Below are 26319 nucleotides of genomic sequence, written 5' to 3'. Positions count from 1 at the left end.
CACTGGGTAGAAAGGGGTACTGTCATGCTTTAATGCTCCTGTGTTTCAAAGGTATGTGTTAAATCCAGTCCACTAGCCAAATTGTAATTTATCTAAATGTATTCTAGGTGCACTGGCCAACTTAGGTGCAAATCCATTGAAGATCTCTCCATATGTGTCCAAGGCTATGGTTTTATTAAATGCAAGAGCCAGGGCAAAAAATGCCAGACTTGGACAAAATTACAAAGAATAGATGTCACAACTAACAGCCTGAAGAGAAACCCTCAAGATGGCTCAAATTCACCTATGGCATGGTGTCAAGTCAGATACAGGTTTTGAAAGCTTGGTTGCACATTCCCTGTCCACCTCTCCCCTTGCTCTCCTGTGGGCACTGCAGCATCCCTACCCAGTCCTCCCACGGTCAAAAAGCAAAGCAAAAACAATAACCCAACCAACCAAAAAAGAGCACAAAGAAAAGAACAACAACAATAAAAAAACAACCTGAGAACATTCTCTCTGGAGATGTACTATCATCTACAATTTTTTGTGGATCAAATTTGCCTTTCACCCATGACTACTTCACAAAATCAAAGTAGAAAAGCTGGCAAAGATGCTCTGACTCACCAGGGACATTACCAAGTGAACCATAGTGTAAACATACTTCACTGACAGTCATTTTAAATTTCACATGAAATTCGATAATCATTAGCAGGGTTTTAATTAATTTATTTATTTTATATTCCACACAAGTCTTACTCACTATGACCTTGGTGATGGCCTGAGAAGAATATTATGAGTATATATAAAATATATATATTATATATATATATATATATATATATATATGAATATACATTTTCCTCCAACTTATATAGTGCTTACACTATAAGGACATCTTTATCCTTTTTGTATGTTTATCTAAATACCATATTCAGAACAAGAAAATCAAGTATTTGTAGCCAAAAAAAAAGAGAAAATGCTAAAATTGCTGCAAACCTATTTTAAGCCTGTGCCAGAATAAGAGGGTCTCTTATGCATTAAAAGGGTGCCAATCATTGAAGCATCTAGATTCAAAGTACTATACATTCTAGGCTGGAAAGACTCAGTATCTGCTGCTGCCTTCAGGCAATGAACTTTGATAATTTGAGAATCTCAAAATAAAGAAAACTAATCCACTATCTGGATTTAATAGCTTTTGGTGACAGAATTCTGTTTTGTGATTTAACGATCACGATGAGAGATTAGTCAGGCAAGTCAAAATCCACCTCCTAACTTCAGTCTGCAAATGGCACTTTATTTACACTCAAATAAACAGACTGCATGGAACAAAGGAAGCCAGATACAAGCCTAAAGCTTCTGAAGGCCTCTTAAAACTTCAAAAGCGTCTCTTTCTCTCCATTGGATGGGCAGGGGACTTGTTCACTTTGGTTTAAAGAGGATTACTTTATCAAGCAGGGTGGCTTCCAACCTAAAGCTTCAGAAAAAAACAGAAGTTATTAAAAATACCTGAATGGTATAAAAAGAACTATAAGACTTCCAATAAAACTGCCATATCACTTCACTTTTTCCTTTTTTTTTTTTAATTTCTTTTTTTTTTTCTTCTGGGAATTCCCACATTTCAGCAACTGCATTCCATCTTTTGCAGTAAGAACTGCAGCATAGAAGTACAGCTGCTTTTATACTTCTGCACCACTGTTTTCTTGCTCCTGGGAGAATGAAAAATAATGCATCTCCTGACTCTCCACCTTTAAGCCTGAACATGTGTGAATTCTTCTGTAACTATAAATGACGTCTAATGATGTACTTCAACAGCATCAAAGACAAGTTGGAGCAAGTTTTTTGAAGTAATGGCTTATATAAGGTACACCCAGTTTGTAATTGTTTTGATTTTGTAAGCAAAATTCAGATCTTAAAGTGAGCAAGCAGAAAATATCTATTGTCTCATCAATAGATAATCATTTAATGCTGTGATTATAACAACAGAATGACTGCAATCTCTTAGTCGGATTAAGCAGTATAAGAAAAATAAAGTTGTTTAATTAATTGTTTCATTTTATTTTTCTCATCCAATTCTCTGTGTTGGATAATTTATTTTGGCAAAAAAGTTTATAAATGATTAATAAAATATACTAAGAATATTATTGGTCTGCATTTTTTATCATAGTAAGTGTTCCAATAAATCCTTCATTTTCTTTTAAGTCTAAACACTAACACTGAATTTTCAGTCAGCTGATGCTACAGTGAAAAAGTAATGCTGCAGTCTGAAATGGTAGCAATATGACAGAATTTCATAATCATATTGACCTAGTTATGCCCAAACAAATCTCAGCTCTGATTAAGATATACAGTCAAATAGAGGCATATACTGTTGCCATAGTTTGAACTAAATAGGTTTAGCAACTGCCATACAAAGAAAAGGAAGAGTCAGTGGAATTTGATCTACTACAAAGATCCACTATAAAGATCTACTATAAAGATCCATTTCATCTTAAGCATTAGTTATAAATTTATCTAGTATTAACCTTGCAAGTAGAAAATATTACAGTGAAGGAACCTTCATTTTTTTTTTTCCTCAATGATATGGTATTTTATTCTTCAAAAAGCTATTAGCTATAAAACAGAAAAATTTCATTACATAATCCAACTAAAGCTACCATTTGTCTTTGTAAATGAGCCCTCACTCCACTAATGTGTCATGTGAGGAAACAGAAACAGCCCCTATGCAAAGCTGCTCTCTGCCTTGAAACATGACCACAATTGCTGCCCACTGTGCAGCACCACAGCTTCAGAAACTCTCCCAAAACAGGGCAGCAGAACCCAGTAAACACACACCCAACATCAACAACGCACCTCTGCCAGGTTTGTAACTGAACAGAAACAACTGCCAAGTTTAAAAAAAGTGATAACTCATTTAGGAAAACATCCAAATACAAGGGAATAATAACAACAATAAAAATACAGTAATGGATTGGGAAGGACTAAGCCTATAGTCACTGAGGAAGACAAAGGCCATGACCTAGCATGACAGCATTTCAAACATCCTTGTATAGCTTTTTAGTCCATTAATTGCTTTGGATCAAAAAAACCCAATGGATTATTGTCTGCTTCCTGAAGCAGTTTCATACATTAGCAGCCAGTCAGATGTGTATAGCCTACATCTTCGTAACAGTTTGGTCTAGCATTTTTTTTTTTAAAGCTGTCTTCCTGAAATAGTAGATACTTTAAGTTGCATTTCATTTTAATCTGCTCCAAAAGAGTTATAGAATTATAGAATCATAGAATATCCTGAGTTGGAAGGGACCCTTAAGGATCATCAAGTCCAACTCTTGACACCGCACAGGTCTACCCAAAAGTTCAGACCATGTGACTAAGTGCACAGTCCGATCTCTTCTTAAATTCAGTCAGGCTCGGTGCAGTGACCACTTCCCTGGGGAGCCTGTTCCAGTGTGCAACCACCCTCTCTGTGAAGAACCCCCTCCTGATGTCAAGCCTAAACTTCCCCTGCCTCAGCTTAACCCCGTTCCCGCGGGTCCTGTCACAAAAAAGGATCCTGCTACACAAAAAAGGATTCTACAAAGAAAATTTTCCCTTTAGTCCTAAGGATTTCTTCCTCTAAATAATATACATCAGCAATGCCCTGGAACCTGCTAGCCCCCAGTGGGGACAGAGAAAAAGAAAGTAGTGGAAGGGAAGAGAGAAATTAACTCTTGGTTTCCTCTGGCGTCAACACACTGAATTGCACGCTCTAGTTCCAACTTCCTCTACCTCTGAAGCAATTCTAGGGGCTCTCTTTACGATGGGCTTTTTGCAGTTGTGCAAGCTCACTTTAAATCTCCTTATTTGTCAGGGAACTTGTAAAGCCACTTTTGTCTCACCCCAATGCTCATCTGTTTACTGTTTCCATTCCTCTGCAAAAATTAGCTTAATTTGGCTAACAGGTTCTAGAGTTAGCAGGGAAATACAGGCATCTACAGGCACTCACACTGTGAATGACCTACTGTCCTTTAAATACTGGCCAGAAAGGTGGAATGAAGGCAGGAAGAGAGTAATAAAGTTATGAAAGAAGGCAGTCAAGTAGTATTTGCTTCATATTAAATATATTCAGTGTTATTTTATTTAAGGAAAAAAAAAAAAGCGTAAAAGCTTTTTTAGTATAAGAGTAAAGCTATTCCCTTACTATTCAAAACCTATGTTATGAGAACAATAATTCTCAATAATTCTTCATTGTGCCTTTCAGAAGCCACCAAGTAATTTTCACTGCAATGAGCTTGTTTGAAGTGCAAATCTGGCCAAAAACCACTTTTTTCTTTTGCTGACATGTTAGTCTTCAGTGTGATCTGCTTTTCTCCACTGCTATGTGCATTGTGCACGTGCACAGGTAATGACATCAAACCAAATTCTTTTTAATGTAAAACAAATAATTCTATATTGGTTGCACTGTTTTGGGATTTTCTGTACATGAATGTAAATATGAATCACAATTTTGTGTATTCCAAGTATACTCATACATTAGAATCCAACTGCATATAGCAGATAAAATAGAGAACAACTTATAATTTAACCTGGAAAGGCTTACTAACCTTCACCTGCAGAAGTCAGGATAAGTAAAACAATAATTTCTTATTAGATTTTTGCTGTATACGTCTCTATTGCTTGTGTTTTTTCTCCAATATGCAAAACCTTATCAGTGTATACTCACAACAATGCTTAGAAATTTTCAGCTCAGGTACTGAAACACTGCTTTTATCATCACAGTTAACCTGTTTTATTTTAAAATGAACATTCCTTATGGAGAAAAACCCCTCTAAATAAATAAATAATAAATAAATAAACAAAATGTAAACCTTCAAGAGGAAATCAGAAGAAAAGTATGTGAATGGCACAACACTGGATCTTTTGTACTAGAAATCAGAATATCTAATAATCCTCACTTTTATTACTTTGTTATATATCATCATGTTTACAGAAGTCTTAAAAAGGTAAGTCTTTATTACTTTATTCTTTCATCTGTTTGTTTTATTTTCTTTTATCTTGAGACTGAAGTTTTCTTCCCATCAGCTACAATATATCAAACTATTTAATAATTAACCGAGATTACACAGGTTAGTATAGAAATAAATTAGAAGCAAAAAAAAAAAAGGGAAAAAAAAGGGAAGAAAAAACTAATGGCCAATGCCTCATTTAGTAATAAATCATCCTCCCTTTTCCTTTCTCTCATTCCCTCTATAAAGTCTTTTTGGCTTAGTTGTCCAACTGTGTCTTCATGGAAGTAGGTCAGCTCTGAGCCTGAAAGCTTCTGAGTGTGTGTAAGTCTGAGTCACTGCCCTTGAATTACAGCTGTTTATGAGAATCCGCATTGAAGAGTTACCAATAACCTGCTATGATAGCAAATAAGATATAATACAACAAATAGTGAATGAAAAATAGAAGAACCTGGGACAATGCTGCTAGTCGCTGTCTGTTTTACTGCTTTGGCACTCTTACATAGTACAAGATCTATATAAATTTAGCCACCACTGCATTAGTTACTGTTGAAAATTCTACCTTGGTAGCACCTTTTTTTGCCTACATGTTGCTGTCTCCTCCATTCCCAAAGCAGAACATGCTGCTCTTCATCTGGAGTTAAGAAATCTCAACAACCTACTGTATATACAAGGACTGATTCCAAAATCATGTTCTGATTCCAAAGTCACATTCAAGAGAAACTCCTGCTGGACTGACAACTTCCTATATGTTTTTAATAAAGACAGCAAGTATTTGGACCTACGCAGACTTATTATCCTGGCATGTTTCCATCTTTAAATCCAGTGGGAATAACTTTTCTTTTACAGAAAGCTGACAGGAATTGCATCTTTACAAACTGACTTGCAGTTTTTTTCTTTTCTTCCTTGATCTCAGTACAACTCAGGATTATTTTGTCTTAGCTCTTAGACTCCCACAATTTGTTCTCAATAATACCACAAAGAGATTAAAAGTACGCATGGCTAACAAGCTGTACATACATATATGCTACATATGCAGTTAAGTTACTGGCTTCATAACTAAGGATCATGAAAAGAAGTTTCATATGTTTCCCTACGATAAAAAAATGACTTTTCACGTGGAATTCCACTCCAGCAACTTCTCTTCCATCACGCTCACATTATCGGTTGTTGACCCTTTTTATAAACCATCAATATTTCCAAATATAGTCAGAGCAGCATGAGCTACATTAGGACTGTAAAAGAGGAAATGCATGTCATCACACAGAAACCAATATAACTGCTATCTATCTCTGTATCCTATTTTCTGCATTTCCTCTTTTTGGCTTTTATGAAAGACTGTACACAGATGAACACGCACATTTGTACACAGATACCAAGAACACCAAAAACAATCAAAGGGATCTATATTTTCCTATGCTTAGCATATTCTAGACTATATGAGAATTTCAGTGTGTGTATCCTGTAAGAACATTAAATCATTTCATATTATAGCACCTGGAAAGGCTAAATTAGAAAAAGTCTGAGGGATGTATCTTATGACAGATCCAGTGTCACAGTCTGCAGCATGAGGACTGAAGTGACTTGAGAGCAACTCTACCATCACGATCACATTAGGACACCACATTTACTACCCTGACCATCCATTTCAGCTTCTCAAGAACTAGCCAGGAGCTCAGCTGTCTGAGCTGTATACAAGAACTGCATCAGCTGTAACAACTTCACTACATTAGCTTCCTGCAACAAGAAAACCCCCAAAGCTCCACAGGATATATAATACAATAGTTGGAAGAGCTATAATTATCATAACTTTTGTTTTCCTATAGCAGACTTACTGACTATTTGTCTCCACTGGTTGGAAGGGTAGCTCATGGCCCAGCAGACTGAATGGTAGGTGGGTGGTCACAGCCACTCACCTGGAATTCATCCTTAATGCACATCGAAATCATCAGCTGGCACCAGGCAGAATGTGGACTCATTAAAATCAGGAAAACAATTCAAGGATGCCCAGACTTCAGCAGCTGCCTAACCCAGACTGAACATAAAATCACCTGTCTCCTAGGTTTTGTAGTGTAAAAAAAAAGTCATATGCATACTTAGAATATCATAATGGTGCAGAAGCACCCCAAACAGCAAAATTATTCTACCTAAGACAGACTCTGCTATCACGGCCAGTGGTGATGGATGACTCCTGGATTGAATAACTTCTGCTCTAAATAAGTAAATAATTAAACTAAACATTTAAGTAAGTTCTTTTCAGGCACTGTCTATTTTCCAAATGTAAATTACGCCAGCAGTCCAAAATGACCAGCTCAGAACTCTTCTCCCAGCTTAGTACCCCAGCCAAAAGGCCACAGGCAAGATGTGCCTTCGCTTGTCTGCCCGCAGACGTGCTGGGATGAGCAGAGACCAGTTTCAGCAGCAGAGGTTGAGAGTACTTCACTTTGACTGCTTTACTGCCTGGTAGTGAATATGATTCTGGAAAAGTGAGAGAGGTGAATCCACATTGGAACACACCTCAATGGAGAGCTAAGTCCCAAGTGATTATTATCATTACTTCTCAGGTAGCAACTTCTTGAAAAAGGCTCAACTAGATGCCTCCTTCCCCAAAACTGTCCCCAGCCTATACCTCAAGGGAAGGAGACATCTAAAGCAGGTGTCTGAGGAAGACAAAATTCAAATACCCTCTCAGTCTACTGCTTGACTTCGAGAGCCTTCCTATTCATGTGCAAATATTTCTCACGCACTTTAAAAGTGCCTTAAAGTCTTTTCTAACTCAGTCACTCTGACTCATGCCAGCTGGGGCAGGGGTGCCTGTCTTTGGGTGCTGTGGGGCAGAATCGTGCACTGCCTTACCCTCCAGACCATACACAGGATTGCAGTGTATCTAGACACTTGTGGTCAGGTGGGTGATGCCATCTCCGATCAGAGTTCAGAAAGAAATTCTCTTTTTTGAAAAATGCAGCCATTGTACAATCTGGGCACAGACAGCAGGGCACATGTACATTTAAGAAGAGTTTCCTTTTTTGTTTCCACAAAAGCTGAACAGTTGCTTTTTGTCTTCAGAGAAGGAGAGTCTATTGTATCTGTAATCAACTTCTGTGAAAGACAACTCCAGAGACTCCTGAAGTATTTTCTTTACCTTATTTGTTCAATACACTGAACTGGTTCTGGGCAGTTTGGAAAAGAAAACAAACAATAACAAAAATGGGGAACACATAGACATGGTGAAATGAAAGCAAATTTGACTAGAAAAAGACAAATATAACTACTAATTAAGAGAACTACTAAAGGACTGACTACCATCCAAGGAGTACTGCTTATTTTTTTTCCTTTGTTTATTATTTTGCCCATCTTAATAAGGGAGTTACTTCACTGTCAGTAATTTCTGTTGTTCTAAGTTTGATCTGTATATATTGCAAGCATATCTGAATGTGAACATTACTTGGTGGGCATAGTTAAATGAAGGGTAAGGCCAGATAATTTTTTTTCCACTTATGAAAGGTCAGCTAAACTCTCATTTGAGAAATTTCACCTAAATCTGCATTTAATTAATTGGTTCTATATACATCAGAAGTAGTGCACATAGTGTTAGCACAGTTTTATACCACACGGAAAGTATGGTATAATAAGATTAAAATGCTATCTAGTTCTTTATTAAAGCACTACATGGACTGTCTTACATATACACACTAACATATACAGTTATGACAGTATAACAGATGAATACTGTAATATTATAATAAGCTATTAATGAAAATGTTGTGTGTTTCTTTACTTAATCATTATTGTTCTCCTTATTTTGAAAGAGAAAGTGCAAATAAAGATATATGCATGGCAACATTTTCCAGCGTTCTTGTCTCACATCCTGCAGCAAAATATTTTCATGTTGGAAAATAATTTTAGGTAGGAATTTAGTAAAGAGTAGTTAGACACCGGGATGGCTTGCCCAGGGAGGTGGTGGAGTCACCGTCCTGAGGATGTTTAAGGCAAGTTTGGACGCGTTGCTTAGGGACATGGTTTAGTGGGTAATATCGGTAGTAGGGGGATGGTTGGACCAGATGATCTTGGATGTCTTTTGCAAACTTAATGATTCTGTGATTCTATGGATATTTCTTAATTGTCTAAGATGCACTAGGTGACCAGGAACAAGACAGGTCAATATGAAGCAGATTCTTCTTATGTTTTACCTTCCTTAGTGAATCATAGCATATTACTATTAAGAAATCAGGACACTATGTCTTAGCACAGGCTACCCTGACTTACACATTTCATGTATACATTTACCTCACTAAGAGAACAGGAGTAGCCAAGTGTAGATTTAGACTTAAAGTTCTGTAACTTACCGACTTGTTGTTTTAGCAGTTATGCACTTTCTTTCTTACTCAGTGCACTTTCACAGTCAGAGGGAGACATGCACTAACTACGGTCTACCACAACAAGTCACAACAACTGGGAAACTAGAATTGACCACTACGTATGTGGAAAAACTAGACATGCCATTTTCTAATCCCTATGGTTTACCTCCAGGCAACTGCCTTACTGCAGGCAATATAGAGCATGGCACCTTCACACCCCAAAAGGTGGCAACATTGCTGCACTAAATTCCCATAAAGCAAGCACAGGTTGATTATTCCTCAGTGAAGTAAGTGATCTTGCAGATGGTTGAGTTAATACTTAACTGGGTAATCAGAGAGTCAGGTGGCCTACGCATCTGTAGTTTTACCTCTACTGATTCCATACAGTTTTGTGCTGCAGCCTTAACATAGCATCCACTGCTGCCTGCTTTCCTGTACAAGGATATATGAGAAAGACAGACAAAAGGTAAAAACCTACAATCAAACCTTCCCTACCACCAGCCCCATCCTTCATTATTCTCCATTATAACTCCATTATTTCCATAGGTAAATCTCATTTAAGAATGACCCCTTCAACATGCAATATTCTCTCTTCCAGAAGTTTGTTGTTAATAGTAATTTTCCTCTGTTCTTAAGAAACAACTAATCATATTAGCCAAGGTGATCTATATGATTTTAAAAAAGTACCCTGTATGAACTAAAGGAAGAATGACAAACTTGGAAGCAGGATTAAAAGTGCAAAGTAAATCAGCAATAAGTCAGGAGAGTTCCACCAGAGCTGTTCATAACTTGCAAGCCCTTCACCCTGTCTACCAGTGATTTGAAAGGGACAAAAGAATCTGTGACATTCATCACGTGTGACATTCAACCATGAACATGCCATTCAGTTAAACACAAGATGTCCTTGCTCATACAGCAAAGAGTCTGTGTTTATCTTACTTCTTTGCCTGTATAGTTCCTCTTTTAAGTCCTGATCAGTGTGCAAGTCTTATTAGATTTTTGAAGAATATGCATCTCCAGGAGAAAATAAAACTGACTTAGTCCCTGAATAGTATTTTAAGATCCTCAGAGGACTAATTCAAAGTAACAATTGTTGGCACTCAGATTATTGAATTCATTTGCTAATTCAGAAATACCAGCCTAATTTGGAAGTGATATAAATGTTCACACAGCTTATATTGACTCTGCTGGATGCTTTTAGTATCCTCCACATCCAAAAAATGAGTGCAGCATGAGCAGAAAGAACATTATCTTATATTGTTTTACAGAGATATATACTCACACTCAGTTAACATAGACAGAAATTATCATTTATCCAGCATATTCCCATTCAATTATTTTTATTGTCCTTTTATCGAAAGAGGGGGATGTTCATACCCCTTTAGTACAGATACATATCAGTATTTCACTTAAATGTGTTATAAATAAAAATCTTGATCTGTTACCCGTTTTAACAGAAATGAAAACTAAGGCTGAGACTGTTCTCTGATGTCCTTGACTAATTTGAATGGAAACAGTACAGCCAATTTATTTACACACACACAAAATAGCTTATCAACTCAATTTCTCTTGCTTTGCAAGGTTTTGAAATCCTAACACAGCTCTTTATCACAGGGCCAGGGATCACTTTGTGAAGAAGAAGTCCTAAACATGAACATTGCTAATGGAAATGTCCTAAAACAAGCAGATAGCATGTGTTGGTATGCAAGTGCATGGCTACTCTGATGAGAAGCCAGCCTGTGTCCTGTCTGCATTTCAGCATGGTAACCATGGAAATGGGAACCAGCCTGCACAGAGCCTAACAAAGAAAACCTTGAAATGAAAATAACAACAGTGACAAGAGACTGGCCAAGATTTCTGCTGGGGAAAATGACTGGTCTGAAGATGGATAAACTCCCTTTTACCTGCATTACCCATAAAGGACAGTGTTTTATTCACATTTACCCATTTGGAGATTAAGGCATTGTATTGGGAGTTCCAATTATTGGCCCTCATGAAAATACATTACACAAAGTACATGCAGAAACTACTTTTATTCATTCAAAATTAACAACAGTGAAGAAAGACCACAATGAATAACGTTTATATAGAGACTAAGAAACACAATGAAATCAAAAAGTATCCATCCTTTTACTTTGACTTCCTAAATGAAAATTCTGTGCAACTGAGTAAATAATAATAATAAAAAGCATAGGAGAATTCAAAAATTGTTCCAGAATCAGATAGCACATAGTTAAAACTTGTTAGTAAGATCTCATGTTTGCTTTGCCCAAATTATGCACAAATAAACATTAGCTGTTAATGTGTTTATGAGTGTGACAGTAATACACTGTGTAGTTTCTAAAATAAATGTAGTTTGTACAAAATACAAGTCCTGTAACACAGTATGAATGATGCCTTGCTTCAATGTGCAATGCTGTGAAAGGCAAAACTCCAAGAATAATATATAATAACACTCCTGCTACCTGACAAGCTCTCTGAAAGTAGGAAAACCTAGAGATAGTTTTAGTTTCAGAAAAGCTCACATTTGGGTCTGGCTTTTGAACAGTCTTCAGATTTTAGAATGATTTTAAACAAAAATATTACTCATGAGTAGGATACTAAAACAGCAAGATGACAAAAGATGATCACAAAAAGGGAGAAAGGCAAAAATTAATTGCAGCTGTACAGCTTTAAATTGATGTGGTGGGTTGTGTGTTATCATTACACACTACATTTTTACTTCTAACTGCTATTCAGTTAAGAGTTTCCTCCTTTCCGGTCAGCACATGGTCTGTATTTTTTACGTTTGCTAACTTAACCTGCTGAATTAGCAGCTTCCTTGTGTGTTCATCCCTACATATTTTGACCATAAACATCTAAGTATTTGCAAATGACTGTGAATTTATTTTTGAACACTCATGTGAAGAGATCCCGTTTAAAAAGATTGAGGACAAAAGTACTCACCACTTTTGGATATCTAATGATACAGCTAAAACCTTGTTTTTTCAGAATACATAGCACATTCAAAATACAATTTCCATTGACTTCATTCACAGCTGTGAATACACAGCAGCCTTGCATGTCAAGATGCACTTTCACAAGCAGCTCAAGCCAGTGGAAGTGTTGGCTACCAGTGCAAGAAACTTTTCCAGCTTCCCTCCTACCTCTGGCTACAAGTTCTGACTGTCCCTTATGCCAGTGCTAACACTTAAACTGCTCAAATGAACAGGATCAGGTTAGCTGATCTCCAAAACTGACCTGGCCCAAAAAGAGGAAAAAATTTTTCAGGCAAACGGGTCCCTGACCTGTTCCCCAGACCATGTTCCAGTATCACCATGGGGAAACTGGTGGGAACATGCAATCAGGAGACGATGAAATGTCCTTGCAGCACCAGCCCCACATTCAGGTCAGCTTAACCAGATTGTGAAAATGCAGCTACAGTTTTGAGAACCCCTGGCTGAGCAAAAAGAAAGAGAGTAGCACAAAAGCTCCAACCACGTGTCAAAGATTTGATTTAAATGACTCGCCTGAAATTGCACTGGCTTTGTGTCCAAAAGACAAAAAAAAAAAAAAAAAGAGAAAAGAAACAGATAAAAATCCGGTTCTGCAAGGAACAATGTATGTATACATACATACATATATCTTTTCTTTTCTCTTCATCCTACTTTTCTTCACATTCTTAGGGACTACATTCACCTGTTCACAGACAACCACATCAGTGAGGAGGAAGGATATGGACCTGGATTCAAAGCACTGTGTGATGTGCTGGATGTGCAAAGGGGACAAATCCAGGTTTCTAACTTACTTCTTGCACTTCCTAACTGTTACATTTTTGTCTCAGTTGTTTTATCATAGCATTCATATTAATAGTTGCCAGTTCTCTGGGACTTAAGTCTGATCAGAAAAGATCAAAACTGATCAGAAGAAAAAGACTGTTAGTGGGGTCTTCCCCTCTCTCACCATACAGATCTCAGCCCATTGCCAGCAAGTCTGAGGGACACTGCTGCTTCCTGGAACCATGTGATGCTTTTCATCAGCAAGGATCAGATACATACAGAACAAAACCCAAGAGATTACACTTGGAAATTCCAGATTCTATATGAAGTTTCAGAGAACGACCCCTTCCCCATTTCACATAGGACTGCTTTCTTTCTCCAGGCTGTCTGGGCCTAATAGCTTAAGAGCTTGTGGTCCCCAAGTGGTACACATGGTCCAAAAGGCATAACTGTTATTTACCTGGGATTTTTTAGTTCAGAGTGGAATAGTGTGAGTGATATAAGCTTGACAGAGCAGGGATTTTAAGAACATGGCAAAGTTATATCTCCTGAAGCATCCAGATTCAAACTGGAAAGAAGAGATTGCTGTAAAAATACCAAATAATACAAGAACACAAGGGAGACAGTTTCCATGTTTGCAGATATAGACCTAGACCTCATGCAGCCCATTGCAACTACAATTGCAAATAAAGCCTGACTGAGCTCCACATCAAGGATGGACAGAATTTATGTTAAAACCATGCGGATAAAAATCAATTTATTTCCAGAGGAATGAAGTTTTCCAAAGGTTTGTTTCTTGGCCAACTTTGGGTACGGTTTCAAGACGATGCGAATAACACCCTTCTGACAAATTTCAAATATCTGCTCTGAAGTATGAGGGCACTAGAGCTTTCCAAAGTAAATGGTACCAATACTGAGCCCAGGAAAGGCACTTTATTTTCCACTGGCCTCACCCTCAGGAACAACTGGGCTATTTTGGCTCCAATTTTTAAAGAACAGCCTAAAGGAAGAAACCGGATGTTGAAAATACAGATTTAAAGAATTACTTGTAGTGAAGCTATAAGCAGCTAAAACCAGTGTATTGCAACAGAAAGCATCAGGTATAGGTTGCACTATGAAGTTACTCCTCTTAACTTCATCTACTTCTGTGCTTCTCCTCATAAAAGAATCTACTTCTACAGACTGTATGATGTTTGGCCAACGCTTCTCCTCATAAAAGAATCTACTTCTACAGACTGTATAATGTTTGGCCAACAAATAAAAGATTGGTAACAAGTTTATAATACCAAAATGGAAGTTCTATTACATTTTCTATTTCTTTCTTCTTGTAGCAAAGAATAAAGTTCTTCTTTGAGAAAGTTCTTCTTTGAGAAAGTTCTTCTTTGCTGTAAGACTATATATATATAAAGTCTATAAGACTTTATAAAAAAGTCTTAATGACTTTCCAACCATAAAAATACACACAAAACAAAACCAATAATGAAACAAATAACCCACACCTTTAAAATAAACAAATAACCCACACCTTTACCAACTGTTGCGTTACTTTTAGTAGAGTTTGAAGATAGAACAAAGCAATACACTTATGTGGTCCATTTAATATAGCTGATAATTCAGAAATTAATATATTATACAAAATCAAGTTTAAAATATACTTGGGGTATTTTCTTGCTGAATGGCCTAAGGTAGTCCAGTTAAATTTAAGACTTCTGCCTTTGAAAGTTAAAGAGTTCATCAGAATTCAATCATCGCAGGACAAAACCACTCAGAGAAAACACTCCATTACTGAAACTTACTTTTTCCTTACTTTCCTCGTAGTTCTGTAAGATCAAAAAAGGCTTTAAAGTGAGTATTAACCCAGCAATTACATCTATTAACATCAAATGTCACGAAAGATCTGAAATCAAAAGTATGTCAGCTTTCAACTGTATAAATGAAGATGAATCATTGATAGTGTCTGAACAAAGCAGACCTATCCCATTCCTGTCAGTCTCATTGCCAGGGGAATCCTGCTCTCACAACCAGTCCTTATCTTCTGCTTTCAGCACCGCTTGACAAACTTTTGCAGTCCTAGGACTTTTAGCCTGGGACTGACAGCGCCTGTTATTGCTCCTAGTGTGCAGTGACCATAACCAGAAACATAGAGGATGGACGGAGCAAAAGTGCAGAGTGGATGTTTTGCCCCCTGATGCTTTTAAGAATTTTAAAGAAAACTACCAAGTTGTTTTTTATACTGTATATCTCATCACAGGTTAATATCATTGCATTTGATTTCATACCCTGCAGCCGCACATTCCACTGTAGTGTTTGCTATAGTTACTGAAAGAACAAGTTGGAACAGCTCATCGGTTAAAACTCATTTTTATGCCTCTTCCTCAGTGACTTGCTAATTAAGGGTTTGAGAGAGCATACAGTAATACTACAAACTCTGAACGTGGTTGGGAATTTGCTTATGGCAAATGAATATAATGGCTTATAGTTCCCAGGAAAATATATGTAATGGTAATTTAGTCAGCCAAGAGAAGGAGGAGATGGTTCAAGTTTCTCTGTCCTTTTCCAAGGACAGACATCTGCCCAGCAGGGTGGGATTAGACGTAGATGATTTTTGCAAATTAGGAGCAGCGTTCACAAGAAAGAGTATCACCTGCCCAAAAGGGCACAACTCCCTTACAACCGCCAACCCGCGCAGCAAACTGCACCCTCCCCGTAGCACCACCACCACCATTTTTCTGAAATCCCAACCCGGTGCCAACCCGGCAGGAATTGACCCAACCTGCCCGGAGAGCACGGGCTGTACCTGCCCCGGAGCATCGCACTCAGAAATGCGCGCAGCAACGCGCCGCGGTGAGGAGCAACAGCGCAGGGGCTCCGCGCTCCCCTCGCCCCGCTCCGCGGGCGCGCAGCCCGGCGCTGAGACCTACCCAGAGCCAGAAGCAGCGGCGGCAGTGCCGCGAAGCCCATGGTGCGGTGCTGAGCGGTGCTACGCGCGTTAGCCGGGCCGGTGCCGCTTCCGAGCTGGCCGCTTCCCAGCGCAGCACTGAGCGCCACCTGCTCCTCGCCGCCCCCAAAATACCCCTCCTCTTCCTTCTCTTCCTCCTCCTCCTCCTCCTCGTCCCGCCCGCCCCCTGCGCCCCGCGGAGACCCTGCGCTGCGGTCCGCCCCCGGTGCCGCTCCCGAGGGGGCGGTTGTTCCCGGTGTGTGCCCGCTCCTCCTGGCTGCGCCGGGTTGGAGGCAGCCCCGGGTACCCTGAGCCAATCCTCCGCAGGCGGGGGACGGGTCCTCTTTCCCACTTTGGGAGCCAGCTGAAAGTGCTGCAAGCCGTGGTGAAATTGTTGGCTGCTGAGGCAGTTGTCTTCACCGAGTTTTGCACTTTGTACTCAATTGCTTTAAGCCGGCATCTTCTCCTTTAAATGAAATTCCTGCAGAATATGCCCTCAGCTGTGAGGAGTGCAACAGGGAGCCTTGCCACCCGAGTGACCCAACGATGCCTATGCAAAATGCTGCCTTAGCTGCCCTGCCAATGTCCAGGGACACAATGGGAGTGAAAGCCTGTAAAAACATGAAGGCGAGGATTCTGCTCACAAAGAAATCAGAAATCAGCACAAAGTGCAGGTTTACCTCCATTCTGTGCAGCTTTCAGTTTGAGTACTGTTTGAGTACTGTATATTCAAAGTATTTGAGAAACCTTCCTTTTCTCAGTCCCTCTGTTCTGGTATATATCAGAAATTGTGGTACCACCTATATTGTGGTACAACCTGCCTGTTTTTATACATTGTGTTTTTGCAACGATGATTTTTGATGAATGAATTTGAACTTTCTGTCAATAACACAGTGGAGTGAAAAAGGCAATTTGTCTGGACTTGAAATAGAAATGTTTCCTTCCCCCTGTTCATCGCCTAGCTCACAGTCATTTTGGTGTGACATAGACCATAGCTTTTATTTCAGGAGTGTTATAAAAATACATGTATTCTCTCACTGTCTTATGTCTTTTTAAAGCTGTGAATCTAAATTGTAAGTTGACAGGTTAACTTCAGAGTCTGTTGATTTACGGAGCCTGTTAACATGGGGGATTGTTCAACAGGAATTTATTTGGACATCGCTTTTTTTTTAGGAACTATGTATAGTTTAAGAAAACTTCATCGGGAATTTAATGTCCTTGATGGAAGTACAGCAGGGACCTGCCACGGAATAACTCATATTGGTCTCTTGCACATATTTACTCTTTAAGGACACAAAGTCTTGTTACTCAGCCTAACCTATGAACTAGTACATGGACTCACTTCCCAAGACTTCGTCAGTTCTGACCTAGGAAACATTCCCTCTGAGGACTCAGTCAATCGTTTACTGACAATGACTCACATGTCTCAGTTCAGTCCCTCGATTTCCTCTTTATGGTGTCTCAACAGCCCTGCAAATATACACTTCAAGGAGCAGCTACCTAAAACAGAAACATCTGCTCCAGTACCAGGTGTAAAGCAGTTCTGGGCTCTTTTCTCCTTGCCTGTGCTGAGTGTGTAAGTATGTGTGCAGCTTTGGGATTAAGAGGGAAATCTATACTACCACAAAGAAAAGTAATAATAATAATAATAAAAAACAAAGCATAGGAAGAACGACTTCTTAAATCAAATACACCTAGAATCATGCTTTGCCCCACCTTAAAATAGCCTCTGAAGACCAAGGCACCTCATTTTCCTAAGGAACAATGTCTTTGATTCAGTTACATCATCCTAATTATAAATACACCCTCAGGATACGAAACTTTCTTCCTCATACAGGAACAATGTTGAAAAATAGTTTCACACACACAAAGGCTGTCTCCCAGAGTGTTGCTTCCCTAACTAATTTTTGTCTTTATCTGTGAAGAGTAGGTCAAAAGAGAATATATGCTGCATAAATTATTTAGTTCTGTAACAATATACTGATGAATACTTGTTTTAAATAGATTACAAGGCATTTTTTTTTAATAATCCTATCACATAATCTTGAACTACATATTGTGTATTACAGAAAACCTATTTTCTGTGCTGTGCCGTATTTCACAATTTAGATTTTTTTTTTTTTTCAGCTACACTATACATACTCTTTATGTAATTAGAGAAAGAAAGAAGGAAGGAAAGAATAAGACAATTGTTCCTTAATCTATTTCATCAACAAAAACAAACAAAAATTCAGAGACAAGCTAGCTCAGTACTCATTATTTTTGGAATTTAAAAGGGGGCCTGATAAGCGTTCTGTGCTCTACATGTCTTCACTGTTTACTGATGTTCTTTTTAGCACCCTGTTGTGTTTGCTCATTAGTAATCACAAGAACACTTGTCAAAAATACTGTGTCTGCCTGAGCTGGTTTGCAAAGTTTCAGGCTTGGTTCTATGCAAATACAGATGACTTGCGCTTTAGAAGTATCTGTTTGGTTGGCAATTGCCAAATGACCTTTCTTTTTTCATGGTAGGTGTTGTTGGAAGCAAGTAGCTTGATCAGTTCCACCACAAAATGTTCACTATAATTTTTGCATTTTTAAGAGAAAGAAGCTGCACGAATAGTTGATTTAAAAATATGGTGAATGCATATTAATCACTTTTATTGTGAGATTTTTGCAGTCAGTATATATTTTCAACATGATGACATAATCAAAACTTAATGGCAACCTTCTCATAAAAATATTTGGGTATTTCCATTTCTTGTCATCTGTGAGGGGTGGCTGCACACTCAGAGTTTCTGTGCTGTGCACAACCTAGGAGTTTTTTGTTCACTTATTTCTGGGAGGGGCATTCATGAAGATGATGCAATTTGCAGGCTGTGAGGCCAAGGTGTATGGCTCCAGGTCACTCCTTTGATGTGTATTAAGATGTTAGAGGGAAGGGACACCAAGTAACAGTTGTTACTTTTGGCAGGTACATGATGTCTGTAACAAAAAATGTTATATTAAAAGAAGGCACTGAAAATGAGCTACCAAAACCAAACAAAAACAAAAAACAAGCAAGCAAAAACAAAAACCCAACACCATCACCAACAACAGCAACAACAACCCAACCCAATCAAAAACCAAAAAGAAAATGCTAAAAATAGAAGTGAGGAAATAATAGCAGTAGTTTAGACATTAGTAATAATTCAGTTTTGGTATTGAGCTTAAAAAGGTCAAAACCAAGCAAACAAACAAAAAACCAACTTCAAACGATGTCTCAGGAATTATTTAGCTAATTAGTAGAGTATAAGCCAGCACTTTGTTATGCTCCTGATTAAAACACACATTTTTAACACAGTGCAATTTTGTTTCATTCACCTCAAAGTGTTATGTTAGAACTAGAAAAACTTGAGACAGAGGATGGGAGGTGAGGAAAGTCCTCAATCCAATGGCTAAGTAAGCTAGGACTTTTACCTCTGGAATAGGAGTGTCTTAAAAGGAAATATTAAATGTATGGTATTAGAAGGGACATGGATGACAATGATGGTGTTAGTAATACTCTGTCTTCTAGAATAGGTGAGTTTGGGCTGTGTGACAAAGCTACCATGAAGAAAGGTGAACACAGAAAAAAAGGGTATGTTTCTTCTCCTAGAGTGTACTCAGGTGCAGACCTCAGTTCCACAGAGTGGTAGAAGTTTAAAGCTATTTGGCCCATTGTGGCCAAAGAAACAGATTACTAAACCCACTGAAACCTTCCCAGCCTGTGAAGAACTTGAGTTGCAAAAAAGCTCGAGGATGGAACAGTGCTGGTGAGAAGCTGGTCTCGTCTAGGTCTTAGGCTTTTCCATAGGTATCTGTTTTGGCTGACATCAGAGACAGGTCTTTATATTACACAGATTTTGGTCTGAGCCAGTATTAGTTCTTGTACATGATTTTGCCATTGGGGTAATTTATAGTTTTCTATTCAGTTAATTTAATTCCAAAGATCAGGAAGACACACTTCTCAGTATTTATAAGGATTGGCAATTTTTTAGTATTTAGCTTATTTTATGACTTTATTACAAGCCATTATTGAGAATGTAATAGTTGATTTGACTTTAATAGTTGTATTTCTGTATCGTCAATACTGTATTATTGATGAAATAAGTGCTTTCAAGAGGGCATATGGTCCATCCTTCTTGGGAATCTGCGCAGAGGGCATAATTTAGTGAAAGATGAAAATATTCTACACTCTCAGTCATCTTTGAAAGCCTCTCCATACAAAGGTGGACAGGAAGAATCACTCTGTGTAGGTTTCAGAAGTGCCTACACTGTTGACTTAATTAAAAAAGAAGTCATTTAGTTCAGGAGGACTGGTGTGTCAGATGCATAAAGTACTATGTAATATGTAATAAAATATGTAAACCAGTGTAGTGAGGCCCCCTGCCCAGGTACACACATATGAACACCCCTTACAAAGCAAACAGCCCCCCATTTAGAGCCCATTCCCGTCTTTAGAGCCCTCCATTAGAAAGTCACGATCTACCATCTACATGATTGACATCATTTATCCTGATGTATAGGTTAATCCTCACACCAAAAAATAAATAAATAAATAAATAAGATCAGTTTAAAGCATATGGAGCCGCTTCCCTCACCTCCCCATGCATATCAGGTCCTCCAAGAATCATTCAAATCCATGTGGGGAAGGGGATTTTTTTACATAGTGATTTGAGATTAACAGATCTTGTTACACAGCCCAGTGAAGAGTAAACACTTTGAACTGAGTAATCTGTTTTCCACTAAACCTGCCAGCAATGAAGAGAAAGGGATAACTGAGATGACAACGACTCACAATAGACCTTGGCAAAATGTTTGAAAGTTGAGTTGGGTCAGTATGCACTTGATTTCTTTTACCAGTTGATATGAACCTCAGAGGAACTAAAAAGGATTGAAAAGTGGAATTGGGATTTTAAAGGGAAAACACAGGACCCATAGCTTTATACTCTTTTTCACTACTGGCAAAGAGAAGTATACCAGTGCTTTGATGTGAACAGCAGATGTGCAGGAACAATATTCACATATTTTAAAGTCAGGCTGTCCTCTGAAAAAATAAATATGAAATTGATATTCATGAGAGGGTTCAGCAGAAAGCCCTCAAAAGGCAGAGTGTGGCCATAGTGTCCTCTCTAGTCCTGCTTCTGTCCATACATATCAGCACATGCTAACCTATTACAACTTGTTTTGACAGAACTGTGTCCTACCACCTTGGAGTACATACATATTTTTACTGATTCTCTTTATAGGTGAGCAAAATTTAAGCCTGTTGTGGAGGAAATTATGTTCATGGGAAATAAAGTAGCCAGGGAGGAAATGTTGCCATTCATTTTTGATCCAACAGTGAGGCCCAATATGACAGCCTGCTAAATTTGTATAATTCTGTGCTCTGTAGAACAGTTGGTGTTCTCCCTCAGTGGCTTCAACCCACTTCCCAGGGCATTAACCTTGATGCAGCTGCAATAACCTGTTGAGCTGATAACAACAGTGGGTATCTTCTTCCAAATATTTCTCAGAGTTATGGATTATAGGCACGTGATGAGAAGATGAGAAGCTCTATCTGCTCAAAATATGACTTTATTTACATATATGACAATTTTATTTTGAAAATTTGAAAACCTAGTTGTTGTCTGGTGTGTGGAACTGAAACCTATTAATTCTGCCTTTTTATTTGTCTGCCACAAAGAGTTAGTTGCTTAATCACTCTGTAGGCATTTTTTAACCAAACTTTCAAAAATCCTGAATAATCTCATATGAATTGTAAACAGATGAGGTGAAATTAATTAAAATATTAATACATGTTTACTTGTATTGTATTGTATTTATTTTTGTCCATTTATTTTAGTTTATTTTTCTTATGTTATTTGCAGCTTATCAAAAAATAATCCTGAGTCTTCAAGAAAATGCCTTTTAGTATGTTTGTAACTGCTGAATTGGATCTATTCTCAACAGATCTTTTGCTAAGCTACTTTCCATTTGCTACTGAACTTTGAGTTTGATGAAATATAAGACAAGACTGTGAGGAGAAAATTATGGTAACAAGTTCAAGTGTCATCTAGTTGATGTACAAAACTATTCCTTCTCAGATTGCAAAAATCTTATTGTCCTACAAGAAAAAGTCTCAGCTGGCAAACAGGCCAGCTTTCAAAAATGATTAAATCAGAAGGTGCTTTGTATGAAAGAACAAAATGTGTTGCAGCACTATCTTATAAGACATGTATTGCTCTCTAGCTATATTTGCCTATGCTTTTGTGCTGATAGCTATAGACATCTTTTCAAATATTGGGAGTTTATGTTGCAAAGGAGGCCAGAGTCTTTGAATTAATCTTCTGATCTGAGATCCTCAAATGGAAGATCCCTCAGATACATGGAAAAAAACTCTAATCTCAGTAGTTTCTGACATTCACGAGAGTCCCTAAACTCACAACACTGGTATCAGCAGAGCGCTTTTTCTGGATCACAGTGTTGTGGGAAGTTTCAGCTGAACCCTAGCAGTCAGACCTACTGACATCTGTAGTGGCATACATAAAATGTCTGCAACCAGAGAAACATGCTCTTATCAGTGATGTTTTATGAGCAGGCAAACAACAGTGAGCATCCATGGCTATTAATGTGGGCCATAAGATGAGGACACTAAGCAAGGTTCATGTATTCAGTTCCCCAAAAGGAAGGAAAATGAATTATATTTCTTAGACTACATTGACTGCCACAATTGCAAAACTTCAAATGCCTTTTTAGGGTAAATTGAGGAGATCTTCTGATAAGAAGCAAAGGCTCTGTAACATAAGACTACATGAAGGAAACTTCACCGGAGAGAGTAATCCTATTTAATTACTGCAGGAGGAATAACAATGGCACAGGCAAGGTGCAGAAGCTTTAAGAACCATACATAATAATGAACCAGATAAATAAAATTTCGCAGCAAATACCCAGTAACTCCCAGTTCCAAATCAAGCTGAACCATAACTGAGAAGCCAGATTTCACAGTAGCCACTTCTGAAAGTGAACAGTGCAGAAAGAAGTTTGCCAAGCTAACTGACCTGCAAGATCTAAATGTACAATACACTTCAAGTACTTCTGCTCCTTCTTACATTTCTTTAAAAATACCTAGGCAGTGTAACATTCAATGAGCCCTTGAGGAATGTCTATCTTTTCTGAGAAGATGTGAGGAGGAAGAAAAGAGGACAGAAGAGGGCTTTGCACAAGGGGCAAAGCACTAAAGGACCAACATATCTCCCCAAGAAAAAAAGGCTCGGGGATCATTCTTTTATTTCTCCTTTCTCCTTTCTCCTTTCTCCTTTCTCCTTTCTCCTTTCTCCTTCTCTCCTCTCCTCTCCTCTCCTCTCCTCTCCTCTCCTCTCCTCTCCTCTCCTCTCCTCTCCTCTCCTCTCCTCTCCTCTCCTCTCCTCTCCTCTCCTCTCCTCTCCTCTCCTCTCCTCTCCTCTCCTCTCCTCTCCTCTCCTCTCCTCTCCTCTCCTCTCCTCTCCTCTCCTCTCCTCTCCTCTCCTCTCCTCTCCTCTCCTCTCCTCTCCTCTCCTCTCCTCTCCTCTCCTCTCCTCTCCTCTCCTCTCCTCTCCTCTCCTCTCCTCTCCTCTCCTCTCCTCTCCTCTCCTCTCCACTGAATGAGGTGCTATCAGCCCTGAGGTTTTGTAATTAAAAACAAGACTGCATCAAGGACAGGTCACTTTATCAATGAATTCTTTAAAAAGAATCTAGCTGTGCTTTCTGAGCAGCGAGCAGCCAGTTGTTACTAAAATTTCAGCAGCACTTTAATCTTTGTTGCAAATGAATTTTATTCTTATAAGGCTCAAATCACACATGCTCCATGAACTGCTATTGCTTTCAGAATCTGAAGTATCAGGACTGCTTCTGTTAAATACTATTAGTTACAGTCCTCTTCTTTTGTGCAGCTGCTCTATAATGTACTATTTTTTTAATAGTAAATATATATATATATATACATATATATATATATATATATATATATATATTTAATTGGAAATCACTTTAAACAAAAAAGAAATGGCTGATTTTTACCAAAGTACTCCCATTGAAAATGCACGGTAAACTCCAATTATCAGGTATATACATAGTAAGACTGTTGGTAAGCAATCCCCTATGACTGGACAGGATGTTGCTGTTACAGGATTCTGACTCACCATTGGAGTAGTCTCTGATAACAGTTAAGTCATTATGTATTTTGTAATATATATTTTTAAATTTAACTGAGATACGAGTGCAATCTTTAGCTTTTATGAAGTTTTGATACAAATAGTTATTATATTATAAGGAAAGAGGTGTGAACATTATTTCTATGTGGGACAACAGGATATTTGGGTCACAGGAGTAAGTTCTATAGAAAAATTACTGGATGGCAAGGATGGTTGGATGAGTGCAAGGTGCTGCACCTGGATTGGGACAATCCCAGACCTGAGGGCAGACTGGGAGAAGAACTCATTGATAGCAACCCTGCAGAAAAAGACCTAGGGGGTTCTAGTGGAAAAACAGCTCAACATGAGCCTCCCAGGCTCCCTCCCAGAAGCTGGCAGGGCTCATTGAGAGGGCTTTAAACTAGGTATGAAGGAGGACGGGGCTGAAATAAGGCTTGTTGGAGGTGTGCCAGGGGGAATAATGGCTAGGCTAGAGGAGAAGGCAATGGCCCAGCTGAAGTGCATCTACACTAATGCACGCAGCATGGGTAACAAACAAGAGGAGCCATCGTGCAGCAGGCAGGCTATGACTTGGTTGCCATCACTCAAACGTGGTGGGACCACTCTCATGATTGGACTGCTGCAATGTCTGGCTATAGGCTCTTCAAAAGGGACAGGCAGCACAGAAAGGGTGATGGTGTGTCTCTCTATATCAGAGAGACTTTTGATATCATGGAACTTGAGGCTGGGAATGATAAGGTTGAGTCCCTATGGGTTAGGATCAGTGGGAAGGCCAACAAGGCAAGCATCCTGGTGGGGGTCTTTTATAGACCACCGAACCAGGATGAGGAGATGGATGAGGAATTCTACAGGCAGCTGGCAGAAGTTGTGAAATCATCAATGCTTGTTCTCATGAGGGACTTCAACTTCCCAGACATATCCTGGAAGCACAACACAGCCCAGAGAAAACAGTCTAGGAGGTTCCTGGAGAGTGTGGAGGGTAACTTCCTGATGCAGCTGGTTAGTGAGCCTACCAGGGGAGGTGCCCTGATAGACCTGCTTTTCACAAACAGAGTGTCTGGGAGCTGTCTTGGGCAGAGTGACCACAAAACGGTAGAGTTCTCTATTCTTGGTAAAGTCAGGAGGGGGATCAGTTTTGGACTTCCAGAGGGCTGACTTTGAGCTGTTCAGGACACTGATTGGTAGAGTCCCTTGATTGGTGGTTCTGAAGAGCAGAGGAGTCCACGAAGGCTGGGAGGAAATCTTAATGACTCAGGAGCAGTCTGTCCCCACGTGCCCAAAGGCAAGCCGGCATGGAACAAGAGCGGCCTGGCTCAACAGAGAGTTGTGGCTTGAGCTTAGGAGAAAAAAGAAGGTTTATGATCTTTGGAAAAGAGGGCGGGCCACTCAGGAGGACTATAAAAATGTTGTGAAGCCGTGCAGGGACAAAATTAGAAAGGCCAAAGCTCATCTGGAGCTTAAACTGGCTACTGCCATTAAAGATAACAAAAAATGTTTTTATAAATACATCGACACAAAAAGGAGGACTAAGGAGAAACTCCATCCTTTACTGGATGTGAGGGTAAACTTAGTTACCAGAGATGAGGAAAAGGCTGAGGTGCTTAATGCCTTCTTTGCCTCAGTCTTTAGTGGCAATACCGGTTGTTCTCTGGATACTCAGTACCCTTGAGCTGGTGGAAGGGAATGGGGAGCAGAATGTGGCCCTCATAATCCACCAGGAAATGGTTGGTGACCTGCTACAGCACTTGGATGTACGCAGGTCGATGGGGCCAGATGGGATCCACCTGAGGGTACTGAGAGAACTGGCGGAGGAGCTGGCCAAGCCGCTTTCCATCATTTATCAACAGTCCTGGTTTCAGGGGAGGTCCCAGTTGACTGGCATCTAGCAAACGTGATGCCCATCTACAAGAAGGGCCGGAAGGTAGACCCGGGGAACTATAGGCCTGTCAGTTTGACCTCAGTGCCAGGAAAGCTCATGGAGCAGATTATCTAGAATGTCATCACATGGCACTTGCAGGGCAATCAGGTGATGCAGGCCCAGTCAGCATGGGTTTATGAAAGGCAGGTCCTGCTTGACGAACCTGATCTCCTTCTATGACAAAGTGACATGCTGGGTGGATGAGGGAAAGGTTG

The 26319-nt window shown here is 39.2% G+C and overlaps 1 protein-coding gene across 2 annotated transcripts in view; it reads right to left on the bottom strand.

Moving 5' to 3' along the window:
• The window catches only part of ITGA2 (integrin subunit alpha 2), a 67471-nt gene extending 51074 nt beyond the window's left edge, over nt 1-16397 (bottom strand). For both annotated transcript variants that reach the window (XR_011091149.1, XM_068666903.1), the window contains exon 1: nt 15999-16397. Coding sequence is in view for 1 of the 2 variants with exons in the window: in XM_068666903.1 (XP_068523004.1) it covers nt 15999-16038 (40 nt within the window). In the remaining variant the exon portion in view is untranslated. The remainder of the gene's footprint in view (nt 1-15998) is intronic.
• Between the last annotated feature and the right edge of the window lie 9922 nt (nt 16398-26319).

Source organism: Anas acuta, chromosome Z (assembly GCF_963932015.1).
Source record: "Anas acuta chromosome Z, bAnaAcu1.1, whole genome shotgun sequence".
NCBI classification, from domain to species: domain Eukaryota; kingdom Metazoa; phylum Chordata; class Aves; order Anseriformes; family Anatidae; genus Anas; species Anas acuta.
The sequence above is the reverse complement of the archived record's forward strand: the minus strand, read 5'-3'. Positions and strand labels throughout refer to the sequence as shown.